Raw genomic sequence first — 27,370 nt, forward strand, 5'->3', positions numbered from 1 at the left:
TTAAAAAGTTGTTAAAAACATCACCTGTTTAATGGACGACCTCTAAGGATTAGAAAATTAACCCAGAAATTTCTCCTTCGTTGTCTGGTGTGATCCCGACGGTGAGAATTTATGATGGCGAATTCAACCGTTGACTTGCTTGGAGTTGCGCACATTGATGTGTCGGTTCAGCACTTCTTCGTTGATAAAATGTGTCTATATGCATGCGCCTGTTGACCAAATATTACATCGTTTTCCGCTGTGAACTTTTTACATACTTATAACCTTCGGAAAGCTGTTTTTTAAATAAGGATAGAGATTAGAGAAGTACAAGGTGCTTAACCGGCAGATTATTCGTAGGTACAAGGGTAATCGTATAACCCACTGAACATTTTGAATGGGGTAGTTGTAGTTTCGGTCCATTGACTTGTCAAGTTTCGGTTATCACAGAGTGCTATCAACGGCAATCGATTGACCTACCGAATTCCTGGTAACTAAATTCAATCATTGTTTTAACCCTTGAAAACTATTAATGAATACGATATGCCTATAGGTACTTCAATTGCGTTATCCCTTTCAGGTACATCCTTTGCAGAAAGGTGGCTAGTATATACCTACTAACCGAATAATGACTAATCGGCTAAAAGATAAGCTGTTGCTGTTTAAGTAGTCCAGTTTTTCCGTTAATTCCTTTTTATAACAGTCTGGATTTTGGTTGTTAAGTATTGGTAGGTATAGGTACTTCTGGATGATTGCCGGACCACTTTTTAAGAATAAAGGCGCGATTCAAGTGGGTTCCACCACTACTTACTATAGGTAATGGCCTTGGCTATGTTACAATTGGCCATTCAGACAACCCCACGATTTTCGATCGGACTAAGAGTTTCATACTTTCGTAGCCACTTCCGTTCAGCAAGTCGATTTTCTTCGTATATGTTTCCCCCATTCAGTTACTTACCTACTGTTAATAATATAATAGAGCGGTAATCGAAACTGTGAGACATTTTTATAAACCCACAGTTTACGTAAAGTGTTACGAGGGTCAGTGCTGATGACCTCACAGGGATTTCTTAATATATAGCAGAAATAGCCCCATAAAGCGATTTACTGTAGCTTTGAGTTGAGCTGCAGCAATAAATATTAATAAACTTGAAGTTAACAAACTGCATACATTAAGATGGTCGCTATATAAATTCCCCATGAGCTTGTTTAGGAGCTTCCACAACCCTTTACCTTTTATACACACTTTATTTCCTCTACCATTTTGTTTAGGTACACGTGCAATATTTTCAAGGTAGATTTTACTACCTCCTTTCAAGACCGCGCGCGTCTAGAACGTATAGATGAAGAAGCGTGGTTAATTTCTTGAAAGTGTTTATGTACAGCGATGATGGTGCCATCACCATACTACATACGAGTACAAATCGCAAGTCTCGGTGTAACGCGTTATCTCGTGGCCAGCAATAAGGATTTATTTATCAGACCGCGTGCTATCGGGAGTTGTTAAATGCGGACATTACAATGCAAAGGATCGTTATCCTGGTGCTGTTATATCGATAGAAGCGATTCTACATCAGCATTATTGCTGAATCGTGGATGGTCGCGTTGTCGGCAACCCACGCGGGGATAGAAGAGCGCCCCGTACTTCACGAAGTGTTATTGGCCGTATTTAATTACGCTAGCAGTCGTGTCACGTTCTGCTAAAATAAAAAAACCAGACTGATCATAAGAACAAGGAGGGCCGATGAACAAACAACAAGACGCAATATGTAGTTGGCGAGATATGGCGCGTGTAGGTCGTAAGTTTGTTGGGCCGTGGAGACTGGTCACCATATCAAGTCGGGGGTTGCTTGCGTTCAAATCTATTCAAATTTTAGTCTTCCTCTTGGAATTACACAACGCTCGGTTGCCTATACAAAAATAGGCCGGTAACGTCTTAGTGCCACACTGCTCCAGTGAGAATCTGAATTACACGCTCAATAAAAAGGCATCTCGGTCTTTGTTTTGGACCGGTCCCATCAACCGCCATACTTAGGGTCGAGTCAACATTACGAAACTGGTTCTCCGGCAAAGTACTTCATTACCTTTCGATGCGTTCTATTTTCATTCCGTAGACTATTTATTGAAGCGTTCGAATCATACAGGCGAGACGACCTGAACTCTCAGGTAACTTGTCTAATATACTCCTGGTAGACAGCGGCAATAAACCAGCTTATGAACAAGACAAGTAAAGGTTGGTCGAGGGCGGTCCTCGGACCCCAGGTATAACCAATCTCACCTTATCATAACCCGTTCAGAGCACCAATAGAAGAACGCATTCTTCATTGACCAGTCACATAAAATAGTCCTGACATTACTGTAGTTATGCATATGAGAATGTACGTAACCGCAATACATGCAACGGCAAGGATTGTGCGCGTAGGGACCTCGGAATCCTTTGTATTAAAAGCTCGCCAGATCCATGTTTCACTCTCGCCAGCATTCTTAAAAATCCCATTTATTAACGAGCACTAATAAACTGGATTTTATATGCATTCATATCTTCGAATTCATGTCCATTTACCGCCAACACCATCACCATATCATAAACTGAGAAATATTTATGGATTTATTATACATTTTTATGGTATTGTAATTCCGCTTTATGATACACAACTTATAATTTATACAGTTCCAGTACTCATTAATTATTCTAGACTAGTGGGAGAAAGGAAAAAAAGCCTTGGTACTTATTTTATTTTTGATATACTACTAATTGTTTATATTCAGGTTAGTATGTTAAAAGCCAAGATTGATCGACCTAATTTGTAATTAGGTGTATTATTTGGCAACTATAATGTTTGCGGTATAGAGATTTTTTAGTTTATTTATATTGTCTCAAACTATTTAACGTGGGGATATCGTTACTATATAAATTTATTCATGTGTATCACATTAATGTCTTTTGTCATGCTTGCTATAGGTATAGCTTACAGATGGACACGTGCACTAGCAAACTATTAGACCTAACAGCAATGGTTTTGGCAAGTTATTTGTTACTGAATTTTTCCTAATTAACACTGCATCTTGTACCGCGCCTGATGTCACGCAACCCACATGACATCAATCTGTTTGAAAATGCAGGAAATCATCAAACCTTGGTTATCTAGCACTTCGCCACAGACAGTATATAAAGGAACCACCCAACTAGATTGCCAAAAAAATCGAGGAATAAAAAAAAGGGACATACCCCCTTTGCCATCTATGCTGACCCCATGCGCCATTGTGATCTTCCAGACTGTTCTAGGTGTTTTGCTACCGGTTCCGATTTTAGGTACCGATACTAATGATCTTTTTTTAGTATTTTTAAATACTATAGCGTATACTTCTCAGAAATGCTTCCTCAATGTATCAGTGGTGTTTTAGTTAGTATTCATTAGTCTGTATTGTCAACTAACGCGTCGTTTTTGATACTTTTTGTCACTATAGCGTTCTCAAACCGATAATTTAAAAATTCGCTTATGTTAAAAATTGCCAACTCCAACAATAGCATTTTTAACTTTTTCCTCAATAGCTTTGGACATAAAGATCTAGCCTCAGGAGGTAAGGCGTTGAGTATGGAATAAGAAAGTTAGCACTGCGCATTGCACAACCTATTCTTAGCGTATAAAATTTGGAATAAATTAGATATTAGAGACCACAATCTTAAAACCAGCGGTTTTTTCGATATTTTTGGAAAATCCACTTGATAAAAAAATAAATGGCCATTTATAAAGTTAATGAAATATGAGTAGATCCATTATTTTCAAGATTTGCTTATAGTATAAAGCATAGGCCTTAGACCTAGCAAGTGAAACTGCTCAAATCTTTATACCAGAATGCTCATAAATTCATTCGCAGTTTTTTTATGGAAACCCACGGACTCTACACGGTAAAAAACCTTTTCTTGATATAAAATTTTGTATTGCTTTAATTTCGTTTCTTTAATTTGACCATAATAACATTTAATTCAAAGATTATTTTTTATTTTAAGAGATCTAGTTTATTTAACAGTAAAGTATTATTTCTTTAGTTAAATTTTTTTAATGTAAAGCAATATCGTAAAAGTAAACATACATGTCGTTAGTTGAAATGTAGGAAAAATTTAAAGAGAACCTTTTTGAATGATAACGTCAAAATAATCCTATGTTCGGCTTGAAGCTTTTATTTGTGGAAAAATAATAGTGGATTTGTTTTAAAGATACATTATGTTTAATCCGAAAGGGAGAGTCTAAAACTAAAGAAACACTCGTTTTCTTTGTTCATTATTTGGCTACATTTAAATGTATTAAATACTTAAGACAAGCATTTCTTTATTTGAACTTATGCTTATATTTTTCATTTAATGCGTGCTTCTTTATAAGCAGAATATTAAACGTGCAAATTGCAGTTGCAAACCCACTGAATATACAGGAATACGCCATAACTGTCCAGTGTCTTGTCATGTTCGTATAGCGGTATCAGTTCAGTATATCCCGTGAATTTGCAGTTTTTAGTTTCTTTAATAGTGCTACTGGATGAAGTGAAAATGTATGCTGATGTTGAAAGTTTACTCGAGGATTGGGGACTGCCTCAATTAATTGAAACCTTTAAAAGTAAGTATTTAGTATATAGTTACTTATGTACCTACCTTTTATGTACCTACCTAAAGTCAAATCAAGTAGTGGTAGGTACTTGTTACTTTTATTTTAATTATAATTATTATTGGTGTAATTGAATTACATCGGATTATGTGATTAGGTCACCTGTTACTTTTTGCTTTATTTGGAAAAATAAGTTGGGTGAATTTTGAGATTTGCACGCATACATGGCAAGCATTTCAAATTTCGATTATGGTATTTCTTAATGGTTTTACTTGGTGTAGGTATAAATCAACAATTTGTGTGATTCTGTAGGTCACCGACATGAAATTTAATACATTATTAAATTATTTCCTACCAGCATTTCTTCATAACTTATGCTCTATATACATATAGAGATTATTGTTAATCCGCGAGAAACTGAGTGTATAGCAGATTTTTCATTCCGTAATCTAATTTCTCATTTCATGTTGCTTACAATCCGAGTTACAATTTTGTGTTTATTTTTTTAATTAGAATTTAGATCACTAGGTAACTATATTTCTAAAATTATTATAATTTTTAGACAACGACATAGATCTCTCAAACTTCTTTTTATTAGAAGAATCTTTAATAAAGGAACTTATTCCCAGCATTGGGATCAGGGCAAAGTTTTTATCTCTATTTAAAAGAGCAAAAGAACTGGAGAATTCTAGTATTGTAGTCCACGAAGTAGTCCAGGTATGCTGTATACATACTACACCTTCCAGATTTTCTTAATTGTACAAATTTAAGGCGGTTGACGACGAAACATCAAATCTTATCCAGGCGAACATGGAGTTTGAGTCAAACTCAGAAAATAGGGTAAAATGCATCATGCATGCCGTAAGTTTAATTGAATCTGAATTTTAATACTTATTTAAAGGAGAGAAACGAGCAATACTTTATCATACCCCAACAACATCGGCCGGCTGCTGAAATCGGACTCGAAAACATGCTTAAAAAAATTCAACTACCGGAATTTGATCTAAAAACTCTTTTATGTACCAGCGTATTTGGATCAGAAATTTTGGAATATTACAATAAAAATAAATTTTTGGATATGAAACGGAGAAACAAATTAACAGAAATAATTATTAAGCACGTTTTTGATTATGTTGCAAAATAGTGAGTTTACATCATATGAAGTCGTACCTTTACCAATACCTACCAAATTTTTAGTCGACTAACACCAGAGGATTACAATGTCCTAGCATCAAAAATAATAACGCTTTTCCCAAAGGAAACTGCTAGTACTTACTATGTTCCAGCCATTCGCAAGAGAGACTCTATAACTCGCAAACCTATACTGGCACGCGGTAAATTGGTAGACAAATGTCGAAACCTTTTACATGACTGTGGACCGAGTGTCATTATTAGGAAAAGGAAAAGTAGTTATTTGGATGAAGATGACAGTTATGGTCACACTAAAGAAAGGCAAATAGTGTTAGAAAGTGGTTAGTAAATAAATATCGATTGCTTATAAAATGTTTATAAAAATATAACTTACAGATGAGCTAAAAAATGATATGATATGGCTGCAAAATAGGCATGAGCCCTGGGATGAAGTTCTGACAAAGTGGAAGAATACGTACGGGCTTCGGAAATTATCGACTGCAGCGACTGTCAGAGAGTTCTTTGAAGAATGGCCAATTTTAAAAAAAGACAATTCAGAGGTTTTGGTAGGTTTTATCAATTTTTTTAGTTCAAGCAGATTTTCAAACGGTAATTTAACGTGAATTTTCGAAAAACGCTCGGACACGTCAATTTTTTTATTCTAACGTATAAAACGTTTACAATAAAACACGCTCACTATCCTTTGGCGCTGGAGGCACAACTCCAAAAATGTTAATTATGCCTAATTGAGCATCCAACATATAATTGGAAAGGCCTTCCCTTTTAAATATGAAATCTTATTTTTTTTATATTTAATCATTTAGTTTCCAAATGTTTTGTTTTGAGCCACCCTCCTAAGGCATTTCCAAATTAAATAATGAAATTGTTTACAATACTATTATATCTTTTAAATGTAGTGACACTTACTTAGTTGTTTGATTATTGCAGATTAACTTGGATTTTGAAAGAGAGTATCCACAATCAACTCTGAAGCTCATTTTGGACTGGGAGAGCGCGTTTCAAAAAATTTTTGAATATAAAAGTCTTACAATAAAAGATAAATTTTGTGAGGAACTAATTACACTTTTAAACAGCGAGGGCATTACGGAAGGTACTAGTATAATTAGTTGAATTGTTGTGTAAATACAAATAATTCTGGTTTTTAGATAGTACATTTGCCGCACAAATCAGTATATTAGCGTATTTAGTACCTCCTAAAGGCAAAATTAATTTGGGTAGCAAGAATTTGTGGAAATTTTCATCTGCAGAAGCAGTCAATTCTATTATATGCCATGCTAAGGTAAATATTTCTCATTTTATGTAGTACGTTCTTTAATATGTTGCTTTAATGTGCAGATTCCCGGTGACGTAGATGAGATTATCAGGAAAAACAAGGAAACCGCGGCCATTAAAAAACAGACCGTCCAACCTTACATGATAGTGGAAGGGCCTTCATTAAAACAACTTAACAATTTTTATATAGTTGTGGACGAATTAAGGTACCAGACAAAATCTGCGAAACAAGCCTTTGATAATGTTTTCAAATTATTTTTTGTAACAAACGCGAAATATCCTGCCCCCGCAGAACATATTTACCTAATTATTCAGAAGGGCATTTATCATATAAATACTCGTCAAGATAATATCATTCCATATATTATGGACATACTGGAACTTTTAAAAAAAGATTAACTCTGTGTCGATAGCACAAGATCTCTTAAATACTATTGTTACTTACTTGGTGCCATATTATTTATTAATTAGGTCTACAAGAGAAATACTTGAGTTTAAGAATATTGTAACTTGTTTTTTATTTAGCAATTACTACTTACAGAATTTTTTTTTCAAATTTAACGTTTTGTTTACATAATACAAAGTTTATATATAAAATTGTAAAATGAAGTGTGGAGAGTGCCGACGTACTTTTGTTAATCCAAAAAAATTTGCATTGCATCTAGAAATCTTTCACCAAAAGACTAATTTTATGTGTCCAGAAAAAAATTGTAGGCGATTATTTTCAAGAAGGGATGCATTCGTTAAACATTTAACATCAAAACATATTAATAAATTTCCTTCAACTTCATCAGTAAAGCCCCATGTTCGTGACACTCATACAATACCTACTGCATCGGTATTACCTCAGAATGCACAAGCTGCACATCAAGATAACTTTAATAACATTGAAGATGAACGCACAGTAAGTTCTGATAGTCTAGACACACTTGTATCAAAATTTTGTAGTTTAATAGATTCTGAAATAAGAAAATTCATTTCACAGCTTTATGACAAACTAACAATAACAAAAAGTTGCATTCAAAATATTATTCAATTTGTAAATGCGTTTTTATCATCGGGTGTTTTAGACCTGTTACAAAAATGTTGTGAGGTAGCTAATGGAAACACTTTACCGTCACAAATTTCAAATATGTTTAAATTATTAAAAAATCCATTTCTCCATTTAGACACAGAACACAAAAGATTTAAATACTTTCTTCAAAGTAATTACTTAATAGAACCTTTTGAACAAGTACTTGGGCTCAGCGGTACTCGATCTGCGAAAAAAGATATAGTTTCATTGGTCTTAAAAGATCGCAGTTTTTGTTACATACCGTTAAAAAAAACACTTAAACTTTTTTTGGAACTCCCCAAAGTCTTTGACGAAATTGTTACATATCAAGGCAACATTTGTAAACGTAGTGCTTATTGTAATATACTCAATGGTTCTTTGCACAAAGATTTTTTCAATAATGTAGACAATAAGATAGTCTTACCTTTGATACTCTACTACGATGACTTTGAGACCTCAAATCCTTTAGGAAGTCACGCCGGTGTTCATAAATTGGGAGTTATATATTGTTCCGTTGCTACTACACCTCCACAGTATTCTAGCCGGTTAGAAAACATATTTTTAACAATGATATTTTACAGTACAGACAGATTCCATTATGGTAATAAAGCATTATTTACTACATTAGTACACGAAGTAAATTACTTAGCAACTGAAGGTATAAACTTAAGTCTTGAAGATAGAGAATACAAGGTTTTCTTTAAATTGGTAGCGGTTGTAGGTGATAATTTAGGCATGAATTCAATTTTTGGTTTTGTTGAAAGCTTCACTGCACACTACTATTGCAGAATTTGTTATTGTAAGAAAAATGTGGCACAAACCCAAACGGTTGAAGATAAAAATTTTTTGAGAAATAAAATAGAATATTTAAATCACGTGGATGGTCTTCATTTTGGTCTAAAAGAAAAATGCATTTTTAACGATGTTCACGATTTTCATGTTTATAGTCATAGTGTATGTGATATAATGCACGATTTGTTTGAAGGTGTACATAGATATACTATGGCAAAAATTATAAATACTTTAGTTTCTCAAAATTTCTTTACCTTAACTCTACTGAACTCTAGAATAAGATATTTCACTTACGATACTTCTGACAAAAACATTCCGCCCCCTATCAAAGATGAACATTTGAAGAATGGCTGCATTATCAATTCGTCATCTGAAATGTTGTGCTTGGTTAAACATTTTAGACTAATTGTTGGTGATTTGGTGCCAGTTAATAATGACATTTGGTCGTTATACTTGATGCTTTTAGAAATAACAGAAATTCTTCTTTTGCCGGAAATTAATGACGAGTGCATTGCTTTGTTGGAATTGTTAATTAAAGAACACCACTCCTTATACATGAGTCTGTTTTCTGAAACTTTAAAACCAAAATTTCACATGTTAACACATTATCCAGGTCTTATTAGAAAAATGGGACCCCTTGTGCATCTGAGTTGTATGAGATTTGAAGCTAAGCACAAAGAACTAAAATCAGTTTCAAATATTATAAAATGTAAAAAAAACTTACCTTACTCGCTAAGCTTAAGGCTGCAACTAAAATTTTGCTATAGAATTATGGCACAAAATAACTTACTAGATGATTTAGATTATGGGCCTTTGTTGGAAATATCCAACAATGACATAGATTGCCAATTTATCGTAAATTCAAACTATTTTTTAGTACCGTGGCTGACATTTAACGGAATTTCATACAAACAAAGTTCAGTCATTTTGATAGATAGCTATGAAGATTTTCCACAATTTGGATTAATAAAACATATTTTAATTGACGAATTTAATAACTTTTCTTTTTACTGTAATTGCTTAAAAACCGGCAGCTTCCACGAACATCTTAGGGCTTATGAAGTCGAAGTTTTAGATAAATTTGAATTAATAACTTTTAATGAATTAAAGAATGTAGATACGTCTGCACTCCACACTGATACACATGGAAAAATGTACGTTTATTTTATGTAAAATAAATCATCTAATTTGGGGATAAAGTATTTTATTTTCTACCGCATACCATTCCGTATACGTTCAGCTTAAAAAAATTATATACTTGCATCAAAATTAAAAGTGACTTTAAATTTAACAATTACTTTTAGATGTACGTTCAGTCCAATAAGATCATTTACTTGCATTAAAATTAAAAGTTACTTTAAATTGATCAATTACTTGTATCCAATTAAATAATTCATTTCTCTTAAACAAAAATTACATTTGTTAAATGTAATTTATTTTTGATTTTGCGTTAAAAGTATGTATGTTTGAATTAAGAATATAATATTCTTATAACAACCAAGAATACACTTCAACTAAATATACAGGGATTTCCCATAACGATGTCATTTCTTTTAAATAAGAAATAAATTACCTTAAATCAAGAGTAATATGCTTGAATCCAGCATACTAACATAAATATTTAATATATTTAAAATAAATTAATCATTTCTTTGTGGATATGGGAAACAATGATATGTTTAATTGAAACGTTATCTAATTATATTAAACACATCTTTTTATGTGTGTACACTACAAATAAGAAAATTATTAATTACATCATAGGTAGATACTACATTTATAATGAACAGTTCTGTTAAAAAACCCTTATTTGTACAGATATTCAGCCCTGTGATGTATCACGTTATTTAGTATAGGCAAAAATTGGGTTTTTGACAGATAACCTGGGCGTTAGTTTTAACGTTAGTAATAATAATACTTTATTGCTCAAACAGAAAACATTCCAATAATAGAGCAACAATACACTATTTACAAGAGTGAAAAAAAAAAATTATATAACTAAAATAGTATACTTAAGTAAAGTAGGTAATATTATAAACATACAAAATTTGTAAAAACGCAAGAAAGATAATTAAATTCGATTAAATTGCGCAACATAAACCAAAAATATATATAAATTATATTAAACGTGCAAATGAACAACAGAGATATACAAGAGTTATACAAGAGATATAAGTAATAGGAGTTACGGAAGAAAAAAATAAAATAAAAAATAAAAATAATAAGTAATAATTATCTTGGAGAACTATTGAGCTTAGTAATGAGTTGGCGAAGTATTTCCGGTAGAGAGGTATGTTGTATATCACAATCCTGGCAGACCATACTAAAATTGCGAGACATGATTAATGTAGGGGCTTTACACAATATATTAGTTCTCGGAGTGCGGTAAGTGAAAGTTAGTGTAAGCCTACTGTTGCGCTGAGGAACAGAAAAGTTTAGGTGTGCAAGGAGATTAGGAGAGTCTACAATATTGTGCAATAAGCCAAATAAAAACTTAACACGGCATTCCATCGACTGGACAGTACCTACCTATACCGGGATAGGAGAGATTGGTGTGGAAAGCCTCTTTCAGGATACGCACCATCAAGCTTAAAAGAAACGTACTTCAAGAATCTGCGTTGTACTTGTTCAATAAGCTTTTTTTGCACATCGTACTGCGGGTACCAAACTATATCGCAATATTCTAATTTGGGTATCACTAACGTAAAGTACAGGGGAAACAAAACCTGTGTATCTGTAAAAGATTTTGAATTTTTTATAATAAAACCTAATGTTTTAGATGCCGACGCACTTACAGATTTGACATGTTCAGAAAATTGTAACTTCGAGTCAAAGATAACTCCAAGATCTTTTACTAATGAAGATCTAGACAAACACAAAGTAGTATCATTAATCGCGTATTGGTATAAAATGGGTTTGCGTTTTCTGCTGTACGTCACTACCTTACATTTGGGTATATTTAAATTGAGGGAATTGAAAAACCAACTATAAAACCAACTATAAACCAAATTAATTTGCTCAGGGCCGCCGTTACCCTCGACGGGCCCCGGGAATATTTTTTGATCGGGCACCTATAATTGAAATTTTTGTTGTCCATCGCCCATATCTTAAACTATAGTCGGTCTAAAATTGACGCGAAGTAATAAATTATAACTTGGTGAAATAGAAACAGTATTTTTGTATGGAAGTGCTTCTCTGTCTCTGTCTATCAGGTAAATTTATTACTTCGCGTCAATTTTAGACAGACTATAGACATTTTGCTCAATGGCATGGTTTTTTAAATCTTCTGCTGTGGTTTTTTTTATATTCTACCCTCTCATATTTTGGCCGGGCCCCCAGAATACGGTCGGGCCCCGGGGCAAATGCCCCGGCTTACCCCCCTTATCGGCGGCCCTGAATTTGCTGCTATAAGGAAATACAATCGGCGATATTAGATATTTGTGTATATATTTTCAAATCGTCAGCGAAAAGGAGATGAGGTGTAGAGATTGAGTCCGAAATGTTGATTATAAATAGGAGAAATAAAAGAGGGCCCAGATTAGACCCTTGGGGTACCCCAGAGGATACAATGCATGGATCAGACATGAATCCATTAAACGCGACAAATTGATGTCTGTTAGATAAATACATCACATGGGTGATTGTAGCATTTTAAATTATTAGTTATAGAACCATCAAGAAACAAATGCTTTTCTTACATAAAATAAAACTCAAACAAATTGTTTGATGATGGTTAAAAGCGAACGAAACTCCTATTTGAACGGAGGGGTATACAAATATCCTTATTTTCGAAGTAAACCAACGAATGTTGAATAGATTAGAGTTCCGGTTTAAATGATTTCGCATTTTCAAAACTGCAAAATTTAACAAGAATTCCTGAGTACCTTGTACGAAAAATGTGTTAATATATAATTTTATATGTGGCATAAAATCTATCTGATCGCATACTTCCGGAATCACTTCCGGTTTAACCGGAAAACAATGCAACTTTTGTTTTTGAAATGCAATGCCTATGTTTTTTACGATATTTGAAAAGAGCAATCAATTTTCTGTACAACATAAAATATGCATATGGTTGATATACAAAAAAAATGTTTCAAAACCCACTCGTGGGTGATTTAGTTGCATTGATTTCCGGTTAAACTGGAAGTATTAATAATTTTTCGTATCACGTCAAATAAAAGAGATATATTGATCCTATCTCAAACGCACTGTATACTGAAGGCATATATTTTTCAAAATTCAAAAACGACACAGCATTTATTTTTTATTTAATAATCATTTTATGTAAGTGTGCTTTAATTCATAACTTAATAAAGAATAACGGTTTAGTAATGGAAATTATAGGACAGCAATCTGGGAAAAGGGTGGTACTTGAAATTTTTTGATTCAATAAAATTTCTATAAAAAATTAGTTTTTCATAAAAAGTAGATGTCGAAAATCAAAAAGTAATTAAAATTCAATACAATTTTAATTTTTTTAGATTAAATTTATTCGTAGCCATGTCCTACAAGATAGTTCCATTGTAAAAAAACTTACGGTATACAGTGCGTTCGCGATAAGAGAGCCACCGTCACCTCAATATCTCTTATTTGACGAGATACGAAAAATTTGTCAAATTTAATTTTATATGTGACATTACGATCAATCTGATCGCAGATTCAAACTTCCAGTATCACAAAAGAGCAATCAATTTTCTGTGTGCAACATAAAATATGCATACGGTTGATATACAAAAAATGTAGAAATTCGTTATTCAATTTAGAAAATTTATGAAATCTAGCACGCCATATCATACAAAAATACAAAAAGGACCTACACTAACTTGTTCAATGATTCGTTTTTAGCGCATTTTTGCAAATTTATTTGTAAAAAGTAGCTTTTAATCTCACTTTGGCTGGCTGGCTGGCTGGCTGGCTGCCTGGTTGGCTGGCTGGCTGGCTGGCAGCAAATGTGGGCGCGTAGAAGAACTCTTGTAGAAAGGCAACGGGTGTACGTGTATCTACAAGGCCGTGAAATTTGTCAACCTTAGGGACATGGCTACATGATGTGGGGTTGGCGACATCTGGGCGTCATCCTCGAGCGTAGTATACTAACGTGAAGGTTTTTCAGTTTTTTCATATATTCTACTACAGTTTTGGTGCGATTCTTTTCAAATTGGTGTCGTCGGAAAGATGTTGTAAACGCGCACAACTCCTGCGTGGCGGAATTTTGTTTTTTGTCCTAGGGGCGAAATTAACGACCTTTTGCGAGGCGCGCGCGCGGGTCTTCGAGAAGTAGTCAACTTCGGGCGCCTTTTACCTTCCGTTGCCAACTCACGCGGTTTAACGTTTCGTAAATCTCGAATCGCTGTCTCTTTTTCTCGTGTCGCTAATAGAAGCGAATTGCGGGTGAACGGGACGTCGGAAGTGGGTACCGTCAAAGGGAATGTGGCAGCCCCCGACACTATCTTACTGATGGTGGAGTCAAAACTTTAAAAGCGAATTGCGGGTGCACGCGGAAAGTGAGAAACGGTTAGTGAATGTAGTAGCCTTCGACAAGATCTGTTATTGATGGTTGAGTCGAAAGTGGCTAATAAAATACTGATCTGCCACACAAAAATGCGCTGAAGTCCCTTCGATCTCACACGAGGACTTTGATAATTTTTTAAGATTTACTTTTGCACGCTGCAATGCAACATGCACCCTGGCAACACACGGCATGCTATATTTCATAAATTTTCCAAATATCGAATCACGAATTTCTCTTTTTTTGTATATAAACCATATGCATATTTTATGTTGTCGTGCAGCAAATTGGTTGCTCTTTTCAAACATCGTAAAAAAATATAGGCATTGCATTTGAAAAACAATAGTTGCCTCGATTTCCGGTTACTCTGCAAGTGATACTATTTTGACTATGCGAGGACGTAATGTTACATATAACATTATATTTAACAAATTGTTCGTATCTCGCCAAACAAAAAAGATATTCATGTGACCCTCGTATCTCGTCCAGTACCATTTTAATTGGAAGAAGTCCCCCGAATGTACGACCATGGTACGTTGCATCACAACCCTAGCACATTCACCGCTTATATTTTAAAACCGATAGTCTTTAAAATTGAATGTTTCATTTATTTTTCTCATTTTTCATTATTGAAAACCTCTATAGGTAGGTGTAAAATTTCGTCTATTCAACTTTTTCCTGCCCATGTGGACGTATAGTTAAAGACATTCAAAAAATATTTACCTATAAAATCAAACAGACCATATCTGTCCACATTGAAAGACGAAGACTGTATACAGGGTGACTTTTTGCCGTGCACAGCATTGATATCTTCGAATCCTTTGGAATTACTATGCCAATTAAATGGGTAAAATGGCGCCGAAGTGTTTGCTATTGTTTTGTTTGGATAGTTCAGAAGTTTTGAAAGATCCCGAAAAAGTAGCTTTGTATATTTTCACGGAGAAACCAATGGTGTAAGAATGATTTTCATATCCATTTACTGTTTGAGAAATAACAATACTAAGATTTAATTTTCTTAAATGGATACAGTATATCATTTTGTCAATAGCTCATGGTTAAATGGGTTTCACTGTTACAATTAGAGGTAATGAGAGTTAATACAGGGTGTCTTAAATTGAGTGAGATAACATGGCGATCTTTGTTGTGATTATACCGACTTGCAGGTTCGGTTAAATTGGTAGAATTGTGTAGTTTTTGATGCTGATGGATATTCCGATGCGATATATCTGCCGCTAACACTTCAAGGGTCTCGCGCCCCCCTTAATACCGCTTCGCCCCCCTCCCACTCAGAGGGGCCCACTCCCAGTTTCAGAATCACTGGCCTAGACCTCTAGAGTATCTTCGCTCCCCAGTTTCAGAATCAATGGTCTATAGCTCTATAGTATCTTCCTCCTATACACATTTTTTAAATTGATTTCCTTTAAAATGGCACACAAAATAAAGTAAAAATTGTATAGTATCTAGTTGAAGATGTGTACGAACTGATGCTTGGGGAAATAAAATTGGTAGAAAATATATTGCTGCTTTTCAGTAGGTAAGTATTTTTCTTTGTGTTGTTTATTGTTGGACATTTGAAACCTACTATGAGCATAAAACAAAAAGAATGTTTAATTATTCCCATACACAAAATGCTTCAACCCCTGTCTCGCTTCTCTAAGTCACGGCCTATTTATCCTTTTCCCCTTGCACGGCCTCTATTGCTATGAGAACTAAATCGCCAGTTTCGATTGCTAATTGACCTTAGAACCATCCTTTCCAGATATTTTTGAGGGCTAATTGTATATCTAGGGCGAGTTACCTTGGAGACAACATTCCGCCGGCTAGTTTTCGTGAGATAATTTCTAGAGATGCTTTTGGTTTGGACAGACATTTGTAGGTATATTTCCTTTAATTATAATTTTGTGAAATATAGATGTAGATTAAAGTAGGTACATGCCACTTCCTCTCGGTTATATAGCTCAAACCACCGCTTTTGGAGCTGAAGATAATTGGAAATTCATAAATTAAAAAATATATGCTAGGTCTATGTACCTAGATACCTACATACCAATTAAAGAGGAATACCTATACAATTGGAGTAAAACATGATATGTACTTGGCACATTGCGATTATTTATTGGTACCTTCAATTAATTACCATAATTACATAATGTATAGTATAATCGGTAGCAATAAAAAAAACTTGATAAACTAAGGTACCATGCTAATTGGCTGACATCTAACAGATGTTTGTTATAATACGTTTAGCACATTTCTTAAATGTGTGTGACTGTTTTTGCCATTCATCAATACAATGGCCCAAAAATAATCCAATGTTTAATTTTATAAGTATGACAAAAGTGCTTTTCTGTTATAAGTCATATTTATTATTATCAATAGAATCGACTGAATTTGTTTTTTGTATGTATATTTTTCCAGGAATGGATCGCGATTATGCAGAGTCAACTTTTTTATTTGTAGACGGATTTTTGGATAATTGTAACAGGTGGTGGTACTTATAACACTAAATTGAGCGCATATATATAAAAATAAATTGCGCATGCGCAAATTCGACTTTTTTATTTGCGACCCAATTTTTCTGAAATTTTCACAAAAGATCGCGCCCAATATTTACTTGATTTTGACCATTGGTCTATATTTGAATACCCTAAAATGGCATTCGTTAACCAGTATTGATGCAAAAAATGGAAAAGTAACGGGTTGTCATCATGTTGATTAAATGACTCAAAAATGAATTACGCTAGAGTAACTAATTGGTTTCGGAAAAGGCAATGCGGAAAAGCGCTTTTTGTAAATCGTTTTTTCACTTATTATGTTTAGTTTAGTAAAACTTAGTAACGTCAAGAATGAATGATATATAATGAATGTCTATTATAATAAATACAATTATATTTAATTAAATAAATTATACAAAGAGAAATACAAAGGTTGGTTCCCTGGTGCATGCTTATATGCCGGGTATCTTTCGTCATTTTACGAGATACAAGCGGCCAATGTCTAATTTTATGAGACCTCAAAATTCGCACATAAAGATATAGGGTTCCCACGTTTTTGAATTGAAAATATTACCATCATATATAAAGGACGGGCCAATGCTCCATTGTCCAATCGAAAAATACGTTTTGTGTATTTTTGAAATATTTGCAAAATAATTAATTACCCATAGCATAAAGTTACCTAATGATGAAAGGTACCTACTTATATGTATAAAAAGGGCAATATATATGTTAATCTACAGAAATAAGATAATAAAATAATAATTTCTGCATTATGGGAATGGAAATATAATGCACATAGCTAAGTGTAATGTACGAACTTTTAAAATAAACACTTGGTCATAAAAAATAAAGACTTTTTTTTAAATTTTGATTATAATATAAGAAATTAAGTTACGGCTATTTCAATGCGCTATTTTTGCTAATTTTGCGCTTATTGAGTCACATAAGATTTACAAAAAAGTGCGATAAATAACAATCCTTATTCAAATTATTAATGCTTGACGTTCGTCTAATTTTGCACTGGTTGGTGTTATTCCGTTGTACAAATTCTGAAATAATCCCCGAGCAAGTAGATTCAATCACTTAGGTAATTTTATTATTGAATAATCCGAACAATCGTCTGTTTGTTGTATGAAATAACTTATGATTTCGCAACTAAGAGTCAATCGTTTAATAAAATAATTTTGAGTAATTAAATATGGTAATGAGAGCCTTAACTGATGGCGCCATAAACTTGTACCTATTATGGTAGGTAACCACTTAATTATATTCAAGAACAATTGGCCTACCTCCCATTTTTAACGGAACAACTCGGCGAACAATTTCAAAAATCTCGTACAAAAATTCTTTGGCAATTAAAAAATGATACCCGAAGCGTGTGAAATAATCTCGATATGAGACATGCAAAGCGAAACTTCTGCGCTAAAGTTATGGCATCCTTAACCAGGAATTGAAATAAAAAGGTCGGCGTGTTTTGCGAGCGCCGTCATTCTTTGGCGCGGGATAGACTTTTTTTTACGAAATAGGTAGTTTTGATATCAGGTCCGTATTAATTGGAACGCGTTTTTAATTCGAGCGTTTATTTAATCAGTAATTTAAAGGCGCGCTTATGGGCTTCAATGGAGGGTAATTTTTGTAAACGTCGCGCATAGCTGAGATTTTATTGTATAAACTTGCGCGCGGAGGATATTTTAAATATTTGCAATTTTTGAGTACGTCTCTGCATCAGATGGCTGTGACATGATCTGAGTTATATTGCAACCGCACTGCCACAACTACAAGCAAGCCTTTCAATATGCAAGAAAAATAAATCTTCTTTGGTTCGCCATTGCAGCTTTTATAATTAGTGGTTTTTAAACAATGCTTCGCAGTCTACGGTAAACGAAGAAGCCATGTTACTGTCTATACTTTAATTATTTGTTTTACAATCGAGGTATTTTTTCGCCAGCCAGCCATCTTTTGTTAGGGATAATTATGACCGTGATACAATCAATTAAAATTTTAAGTATCTACAAATTCACCTACGAGGGATGTCGTTACTTATCTCTTTGATGTTCTTTCAACTGGCTATATGAAAGTGTTTTAAAATCAATAACTTAAAAACGCTTCGTCGGCTTACCTATATTGTAAGCTCAAATTTACTAAAAATGTTTTTGAGAAACAATCCCGCCATAAAATAAACTATGCGATAGGATTGAAGATAATTTTTACCTGTACCTGTTTCCAGACTCGTTCACAATTTAACACCTTTCAAGTTGAAATTCTAGATTTTATAAACCTATTAGTGAAGATTTCGGAGTTTTTAAATATATACTTACGAACGTTCGCCTTTTTAATGATCTTCAATATTCCATAATTAATTAAACGTCCGCAATGTGTGCATAAACAGTTGAAAATTAATGTCACACGTAGGTAGGTACACCACAATTATTGAAATACGCAAGTCGTGGGAGAGTTTTGCTCGACTGTTAACAAATGTTTGTCGCGAGCCAAATTTTTGAAACAAATCATTATGACCTCTGTTTTATTATCACCATTTATGATACAAAGTCTGTAGTGTCGTATTTTTTGTTATCTTGTAAACAGTCAACTGTGGTACTTTAATTTTATAGACCATTAATCGTAAATGATCAACACCAATCAATTATATGCCCGCAGTAGGTAAACCAGAATGTTACCAAAATTTTGAAAACCGTTAAATGTAGGTACGAAAAATGCTTCTCACAGGTGTCATTTGCCTTTGCCATCAAATAATATTTGCTTTATATAGAGACGGCTATTAAATAAATTAGGTTGACACTTAAATTAAAGAGTTTAAAAATGAGGATTTTTATCTGAGGCTATTTAAAAAAAATGATCAACGGATCCTGGCGTCGCGGCTATTATCATAAAATGCGTATTAAGGTTGTCCGTTTTTTGTTTTTATTTTCGGACTAATTTCCTTCTAAAAATTTGATTGGCTACCATCGTCACTAATCTTCGATTTTATTTATATTTTATTAAAATTCCAATCATTAAAAAATAATGTTTATTCGCCTAATTGACGGAGAATATTTTTTTTGTTTAATTTTGATCTTGCAGCCAATCGTCGACCACAATTCCATGGAGAAAACCACTAAGATAAATTTTATTGAACTAGTTTATATGTTTATGTACAGTATTTTTTATACATTTATTAATTATATGTACCGATGTACATGTGTAAATGATCGCTATAAATATCGGTTTGCTTTTTTCTAATCAAATACTATACGATAGATAGACAATGCAAATCTGGTCGGAAGTCTAATTAACTCGGTTTTCGAATTCAAACAAATTTGGTTTTACTTCTGTATTATCTGAATTAAAACATTTTTTTTTATAATTTATGTGAGCTGATAATCTGTCCTCGTCTTATCTCAGTCATTTTATTACCCAACGTGCAACGTGTTAATGGATATATCACTACCTGTTTTTACCTAAATGCATATCCGCGCAATAATGCCATTTCTTACAATGTAGGAACATATCGTATACTACCTACATCAATTGTAGAAAAAAAAATTCTAATTTTCTGGCGATAAATTTATTTATAAGTATGTTACCTACTGCTTACCTACCTATTGCTTAAACTTAAATAAATATAAATTCCTTTAAAGTTTGTTTAAATTCCGAACGTTACACCAGTGATGTCAAGTGATGGATTCGCGCTGAACCAAAAGTGGTCGATGCAGCACAAGGCGACGGATGCCCAAAAACACTTACACAATAAGAGATGAAGGTGCAATTATAATATAGAAAATGGTTAGCAATTGATACAGTTCAGTATTGACTACCGCGAACTAGTTGCCTCGAGATTACGATAGTGGCGTCCTCAATTAAAATGACGGCGAAATTTTCTATGCGATCCCTCCACACTGTCATTGTTTTTGCAAAACGCTTTGATCACAAACGCACTTTGCCCAACCATTGCAAGAATCCATGATAACTAAATGGCACATGGTATTGTTTGCTAGCAGGTTGGTGTAAGTTATCCAATTCAAACAAAAAAAAAATGTTATAGTTACATCAATAACATTAATCTACATCAAAATAAAACAAATTGATGTGTACGTTTCTTATTAAAAACCTTGCAGACAAAATGAAATTAGCAATGAAATGGTTCATCGCAATAAACCTATCACGGAAAACTTGAAATTAATGTCCGAGTAATCTGGGAGAAATTGCTGCCGCAATTATTGCTAGTTTCGTGTTGTCCTCGTGACAGGTGCATGTCTATTTGTTTTATTTTGATGTAGGCTATCTAGATTAATGTTATTGATGTAATTATTATAATTTTTTTTGAAAAATTTTCTGGTATAAGGGTACTAACATGTCACGTTATCGAAAAGAGAAAAAAATCTCTATCAAATGATCGTAATGAAAAGGTACATTGTTATTTAAAAAATTTTAATTGTTTTTCGTTGCTCATTTGTTTTCTGAAATAAGAACAAATGAATGGCGTTATTAAGGGAAATACAAAATTTTGTATACAGTCAATATTTACCGAACTACTGTGCGATCAAAAATGAGTTGCTGTCCAGTCACCTTTGGAACTTTTGTTTACATGGGAAATCGTATTTAACTTGAACTTCCAAAGGCGACTCGACAGCAACTCATTTTTGATCGCCCGTTATGCTATATTCCATACTACATAATGGACACCCTGTAGGTACATATAGTCCAGTCAATTTAGACCAAAAATGGGCAATCAGAGGAACTAAAAATACTAGTGTAGGGAGAGGTTCCCTGAACAAGAAAAAATAAAGTCCCTCCAAATCCCGATGCCGCTTTAAACGACCCATTTTTCAGTTTTTCGCTTTTAACTCGAAAATGGTGCGTTACAGTGAAAAAGTTCTTCAGTACAAAATGAAAGCATATTAAATTTGCTACAAGTTTGGTTATATACATCTTTACGAAAAACTGAACCGTTTTCGTGCTACCGGCTCCGGAAAGGTGGTAATTTCTAAACAAAATTGTTTTTCACTCATGTTTTTCGTATATTTTGGCTTCTAAATCCTCCCCCGTTCATTTTAGGGGAAAAGCATTAACATCCCTATAGTCTTCCTCCAAACCCAAATTTGGCTGGGTAATACCACCATCGACCGACAAGCATGGGGTTGGGTTAGGGATGAAGATGGAATCCTCACCCCAGTCAAGTCCTCCGAACCTCCTGCGCCAAATCACATTTTAATTTCAATATTCTGCCGCTGTGCTACGGGATGCAACAACAGGTGTGGTTGTAGGAAGGCAGGCATCCACTGCTCTCGTGTTTGTGGATGTGTAGGTGACTGCCTAAACCGTCCGCCTGTCCTTGAGGAAGATATCGACCAGGATATTGACGACGAGATCCTTCAAGCAGATTACTCATTGTGAACATTTTTGTATACAATAAAATTGAATTCTTTTGAAGTTAATGATGTACAGGTTTTATTGTGACGATTTTCCCCTAAAATGAACGGGGGAGGATTTAGAAGCGAAAAAATACGAAAAACGTGAGTGAAAAACAATTTTGTTTAGAAATTACCACCTTTCCGGAGCCGGTAGCACGAAAACGGTGCAGTTTTTCGTAAAGATGTATATAACAGAACTTGTAGCAAATTTAATAAGCTTTCATTTTGTACTGAAGAACTTTTTCACTGTAACGCACCATTTTCGAGTTAAAAGCGAAAGACTGAAAAATGGGTCGTTTAAAGCCCCCCTCCTGCACCGGAATTTGGAGGGACTTTATTTTTTCTTGTTCAGGGAACCTCTCCCTACACATTTCTGAAAAAATTGGAACTAGTATTTTTAGTTCCTCGGATTTTCCTATTTTGACTGAACTAATATCTAGGTGTCCATTTAGCAAGCCCCTCTTTAATCCTGTACACCCATTTATCAAAGACAGAATGTGCTTATAATGCCCTAATTTTGATGGGAAGGCTTCGGAGAGCTCTGCATCGAAGCCCAATTCATGTTTATAGAGAGTACACAAATGCATATAGGTATACACTGTGGTTGCTGCGTGGGGTACTCTCAAGCGAGTAAATAAAGGTGATGTGTCAATGTTCTTTCAGAAAATAACCTTTTGCGGTCCAAAAACTGGCAAGAACCGTTAGTGTATGTCGGCATATGGGTCAAAATTAATCGTTTTTAATAAAATACATTTAATTATTGTATGTATTAAATCTTATGCGTTTGTAGAGGGGGACACTAATGGCCTTATGACTTCTCCTATCCTTTAGTAAATTTATATTTTATTATTATTATTATTATATTAGTGTCCAACAATGTAAGTATGTAAAAAGTCCTCGTGTGAGATCGCAGGGATTCAGCGCATTTTTATGTGGTAGATCAGTATTATACACCTAAGATCCCTCGGATCATAACTCATTTACCACAAAAGATACCTAAAAAAGTCTTAGAGCAAAATTGTATACAATTACCGCCGGCATGTTTCTAAAATATTTTTTTAAATGGAACACCCTATATTTTATTACTGATTTAGAGAGTACCTAATACTAGAAAAGTACTTATTTTTTTTATGTAACATGTTATATACTCCTAACTTTAACGATTTCGCTGTTATAACTATTTTTCGTCAAAATTTGACAGTTTTTCAAAATTTTTTTGAGAGAAACAGGCACAGGTTAAGACCTCTTCCACAATCACATAATTTTTTTAGTTAGTTTATCAAAAAATAAAATGTTTGATTGACCTTCGCTAAATGTCATATTTTTTAAAAATTTCAAATGGCACCTCCCTAAACAAATTATACCTCTGGGTAGGCAAAACTACAAATTTTCCACTGATATAAACAAAACCACACGTTCCATAAAAAAATTTCAGAGAAAATGCCAATTTCCGAACCCAAGTGTGCCATGATAAAACAAAAGATGTTCAATTCTCACAATTACCAGTAAGGTGTAATAAATAAATAAATAAATAATAAATAAATAAATACGTTCAAATACGGTAATACACCACAACAAAAGGCTACGTTTCAAACGTCCCCTACGGACAAAGCCTCGATTGACGTCCGACTCGCTTATTTAAAACATTCTTTCCTCTTTGTTCCACCTTCTGCCTCTAGTTCTTTAACAAAATACTGTTTTGTATTTCAATAATCTGTAACTGTGGTTTCTTATCTTGAAACTAATTAGCTTACGTCGGGATAACGCTCTTATCGCAATGACCGGAGAAAAACATGAGATAAAATTTTACTCTTACGCTTTTAACACGTGATGTAAATTTACAATTACCTACCGAAACAAAATCCAATAATTAAATAATTCTGATAGATCAACATTCGTACTCAACTGATATGATCGACATTGTGCTTAATTCCAAATTCCAACTAACATTCACCGGTAACAATATATTAAATTCACATATAAGGTAATCCATCTAGGTGCTGAAAACAAATAAAACGTCCGTATGGCGCAGGTAGTTTACCCAACACTTTTTGTTTCCTTTTTTTTAATTTCTTCATGTATGAATGAAATTTGATGGGCATATATATGTTACGCACAAACATCGCACACAACGCGTTATGGCCAAACCCAAATGACCAAACACCGAAATTAAATATTTTTACGTGTTATGGCCACAACGGGTTGTGGTGATTTTAGAAACGACCACAACGTGTTTTGTTCGTTTGAAGAATGACTATAATACATTGAATTATTTATTAAATGACAACATATTTAAAAAATCTAATAAATTTTGAAAATAGCTTCATGTAGAAATTATTTCGGTCAAAATACCAAAAATTATGACGGGGCATCGACGGGGCATCCTGTATATGACAATATTTCAATTTATTAAGTGTAAATCGGGGCATTATTTACGAATAAGCGCAGAGGTGATTTTATTTGAATTTCAATTTCTGAATTTGTTGTTCGTTTTAGAATTGTTTGTAATTGTGTAATTCATTCAATTGAGATAAGATGCTTTAATGTAGGTAATACACTTTGTGTATTTTATAAGAGGTTTAGTTAAGTATTTGTGGCAAGAACTTTTGGTATAAAGCGAAAACTGATAAAGGTGAATCGAAGTATTGTGCATTATTTCGCCGTGAGACTATGGTAGACTATTGTATAAATATTGAGAATTCTCAATCAACTAAACAAATTTGACAGTTTCATTCGCTATTTTTGGTAAAGAGAAACAATGTTTTCCGTACTGAACGTACGGGCAGCGACTGACACCGGCGTACAGCTGGCGATATGCAGCGTCCGCACCGCTGACGCGTCTTGTACCTACAGATCTCCATAAAAACACGGAGTGCACCAGAAAATCTATGAGGAGAAGCTCGGTGTGCAGAAAACCTCATGCGCTTTTCGAGAAATCGGCATACAATACCGCGTGTACCCTCGTTCTACTGATGTGCAGCGTTTTGGAAGTTTCTTGTCAAACTTCTTAAATACTGCTTTGTCTTCAAAATGGATTTTATTATTGATATTAAATTTTTGATAAATGCAATTCAAGAATGGCCTGGTTTATAGCATATGAAAAATAACGATTATACAAAATTAATTCTTCCTTTGAGTTAAATGAATACATTTTTGATACTAATCAGTGTCTGTGATTAATTGCAATTTTTATATTTTCTGAGCCGAATGGTTTACCGCTACGTGTGTGTTATAACAGGATGCTGCCGACTCGGCGAAAACCGACTATAGTGTGTTTAGGCCCTGATTGTGATGGGCGGCTTTATTTGAAAGTCCTGAAGAAAAGAGTTTATAGTGGAAGTAGTATTTCCTTAAACACTGAAATCTACGAAAAAACGTGGCTGGTTCTCGACGGTTGGAAAGGTTAATTTGGTCAGGTGTGTAACAAAAAGAGTTTATCGAACAAAATTTAACTGGTTCTGTGCACGGGCGAGATAAGCAACGCATGTGGTTATCAATTCGGGCGACGGATCAGAGTTTCGAGTAGCGCCTGGAAACAACGATATCAAATTTATTAATGGAGGTGGTTTCGCCTTAAAATACGAAAAAAGGGAAATAAACCAGGCTGTTTTCGGGTCGATTGTAAAAGCGTACGTCACTGTTGCGCTACATTTGACGGCAGTTTTTATTACAGGTTATATTACGCGTTAGTTTTGGCAGTAATCTGGTAAAGTAACAGACGCAGGAAAAGTAGTCAGGAAAAGTGTTATTGCCACTTGTCAATACATCCACTATTTATCTATAATTTCTACAGTTTAACTAGGGAGCGCTTCATGTATAGCAAGGCTATAGATAGGTATAGGTAGGTAATGTACATGGTAGGTATTGAATAAGTATATATTATACCTATATGTTTAATTACAACAACGGTTCCCTGGTTCGTTCAATTGTAAACGTTTTCCCACATCTTTTATAAGAATAGATTATAATGACGTTATGGTATATTTTGTCCCCCTAAAATAGGTAGGCATAGCTCTCGGCTAGTTAACCGGAATAATCGCGTAACTAACAGAATTTCATTTTGTAATAACAGAGACATTTCCTTTCTTTCTTTTCACCGCAAGATGTTTGTCCTCCGTTGTCTGTCATGCTCTTTTATGTCATTTTGAAAGCGCGCAATGTAATGCGAGATGTTTATCCGTGTACCTGCGATTTAGATGTAATGACCGCATGGGCAGAACTCCAACCACTCATAATACGTGTGTTCATGTTCGAAGACAAACGGGAGCTATATTTATGTCATTGTAATGTCATCGAGCTATAAGCTGTCGGTATTGTGTCCTAAATATAACCGGGATTATGTCAGGTATCCGTCCGTTTTAGATTCTGACAATATTTCAGAACAAAACTCATTTTCGTAATATGAGCGCGCCAGCTGCACCCACATCACGTTAATAGGGCAACAATACAATTAAAATGACTGACCGCGCGCATATCGGCTATTAACTTGCGATGCGTTCTCGATCCTCCCCTTTGATAATTTATATGGTTTTTACTGATTTTATTGATCGGGAACGCAACGTGACATGGTTACAGTAAAAGTCAGCATATGGTGACGCGGCTTCATTCCGTTTTATTGCAAATAAGATGAAATGTAATTGCATTACCCGCTCCGGCCGTGGCGTCTATCGCATCAGCTCTATGTATATTGATATCCGTTTTATTACTGTCACTTTCTCGCGAAACTGGATAACGGTTGCGTTGCGAACGGCTTCGATATAGAAATGCGATCTCGGAAGCCTTTCTAGTTTCCGTTTACCGAAATAACAACACGGAATATATCCATCTGTGTATCGTCAGTTTGATGCGTTACCTCTTGCTCGCCGAGTCCGCGCTCAATAAGTTATTAACTGACAACCCTACAATAATAATAGATATAATTTAACGGCGGGGCTGCACAGGAAGCGTTTGTTAAATATGCGGAGAATCCGGCACATATGACAACAGGCTGTTTCCAGCTTTATGGAAACGGAAGCGGCTCTATCAGCGCACGAGCCTATGAGCCCAGCCATTTGTCTGTCAACCGACCCTCCGCAGATAAATATATCAGATGAGCTCGCGCG

General features: G+C 34.4%; 2 protein-coding genes across 9 annotated transcripts in view; both read left to right on the forward strand.

Moving 5' to 3' along the window:
* The window catches only part of LOC116170369 (homeotic protein spalt-major-like), a 133,791-nt gene that overhangs the window by 89,904 nt on the left and 16,517 nt on the right, over positions 1-27,370 (forward strand). The gene's annotated exons all lie outside the window — the stretch shown is intronic.
* LOC116170370 lies at positions 3,884-10,043 on the forward strand (the record flags this gene model as incomplete). Its single annotated transcript, XM_031486730.1, is given in 9 exon segments — positions 3,884-4,592; positions 5,143-5,297; positions 5,352-5,420; positions 5,482-5,723; positions 5,778-6,052; positions 6,108-6,277; positions 6,660-6,822; positions 6,878-7,011; positions 7,068-10,043. Coding segments are annotated over 9 exon segments (1,611 nt in total). The 3' UTR covers positions 7,404-10,043.

Source organism: Photinus pyralis, unplaced genomic scaffold (genome assembly GCF_008802855.1).
Source record: "Photinus pyralis isolate 1611_PpyrPB1 unplaced genomic scaffold, Ppyr1.3 Ppyr1.4_LG5, whole genome shotgun sequence".
NCBI classification, from domain to species: Eukaryota; Metazoa; Arthropoda; class Insecta; order Coleoptera; family Lampyridae; genus Photinus; species Photinus pyralis.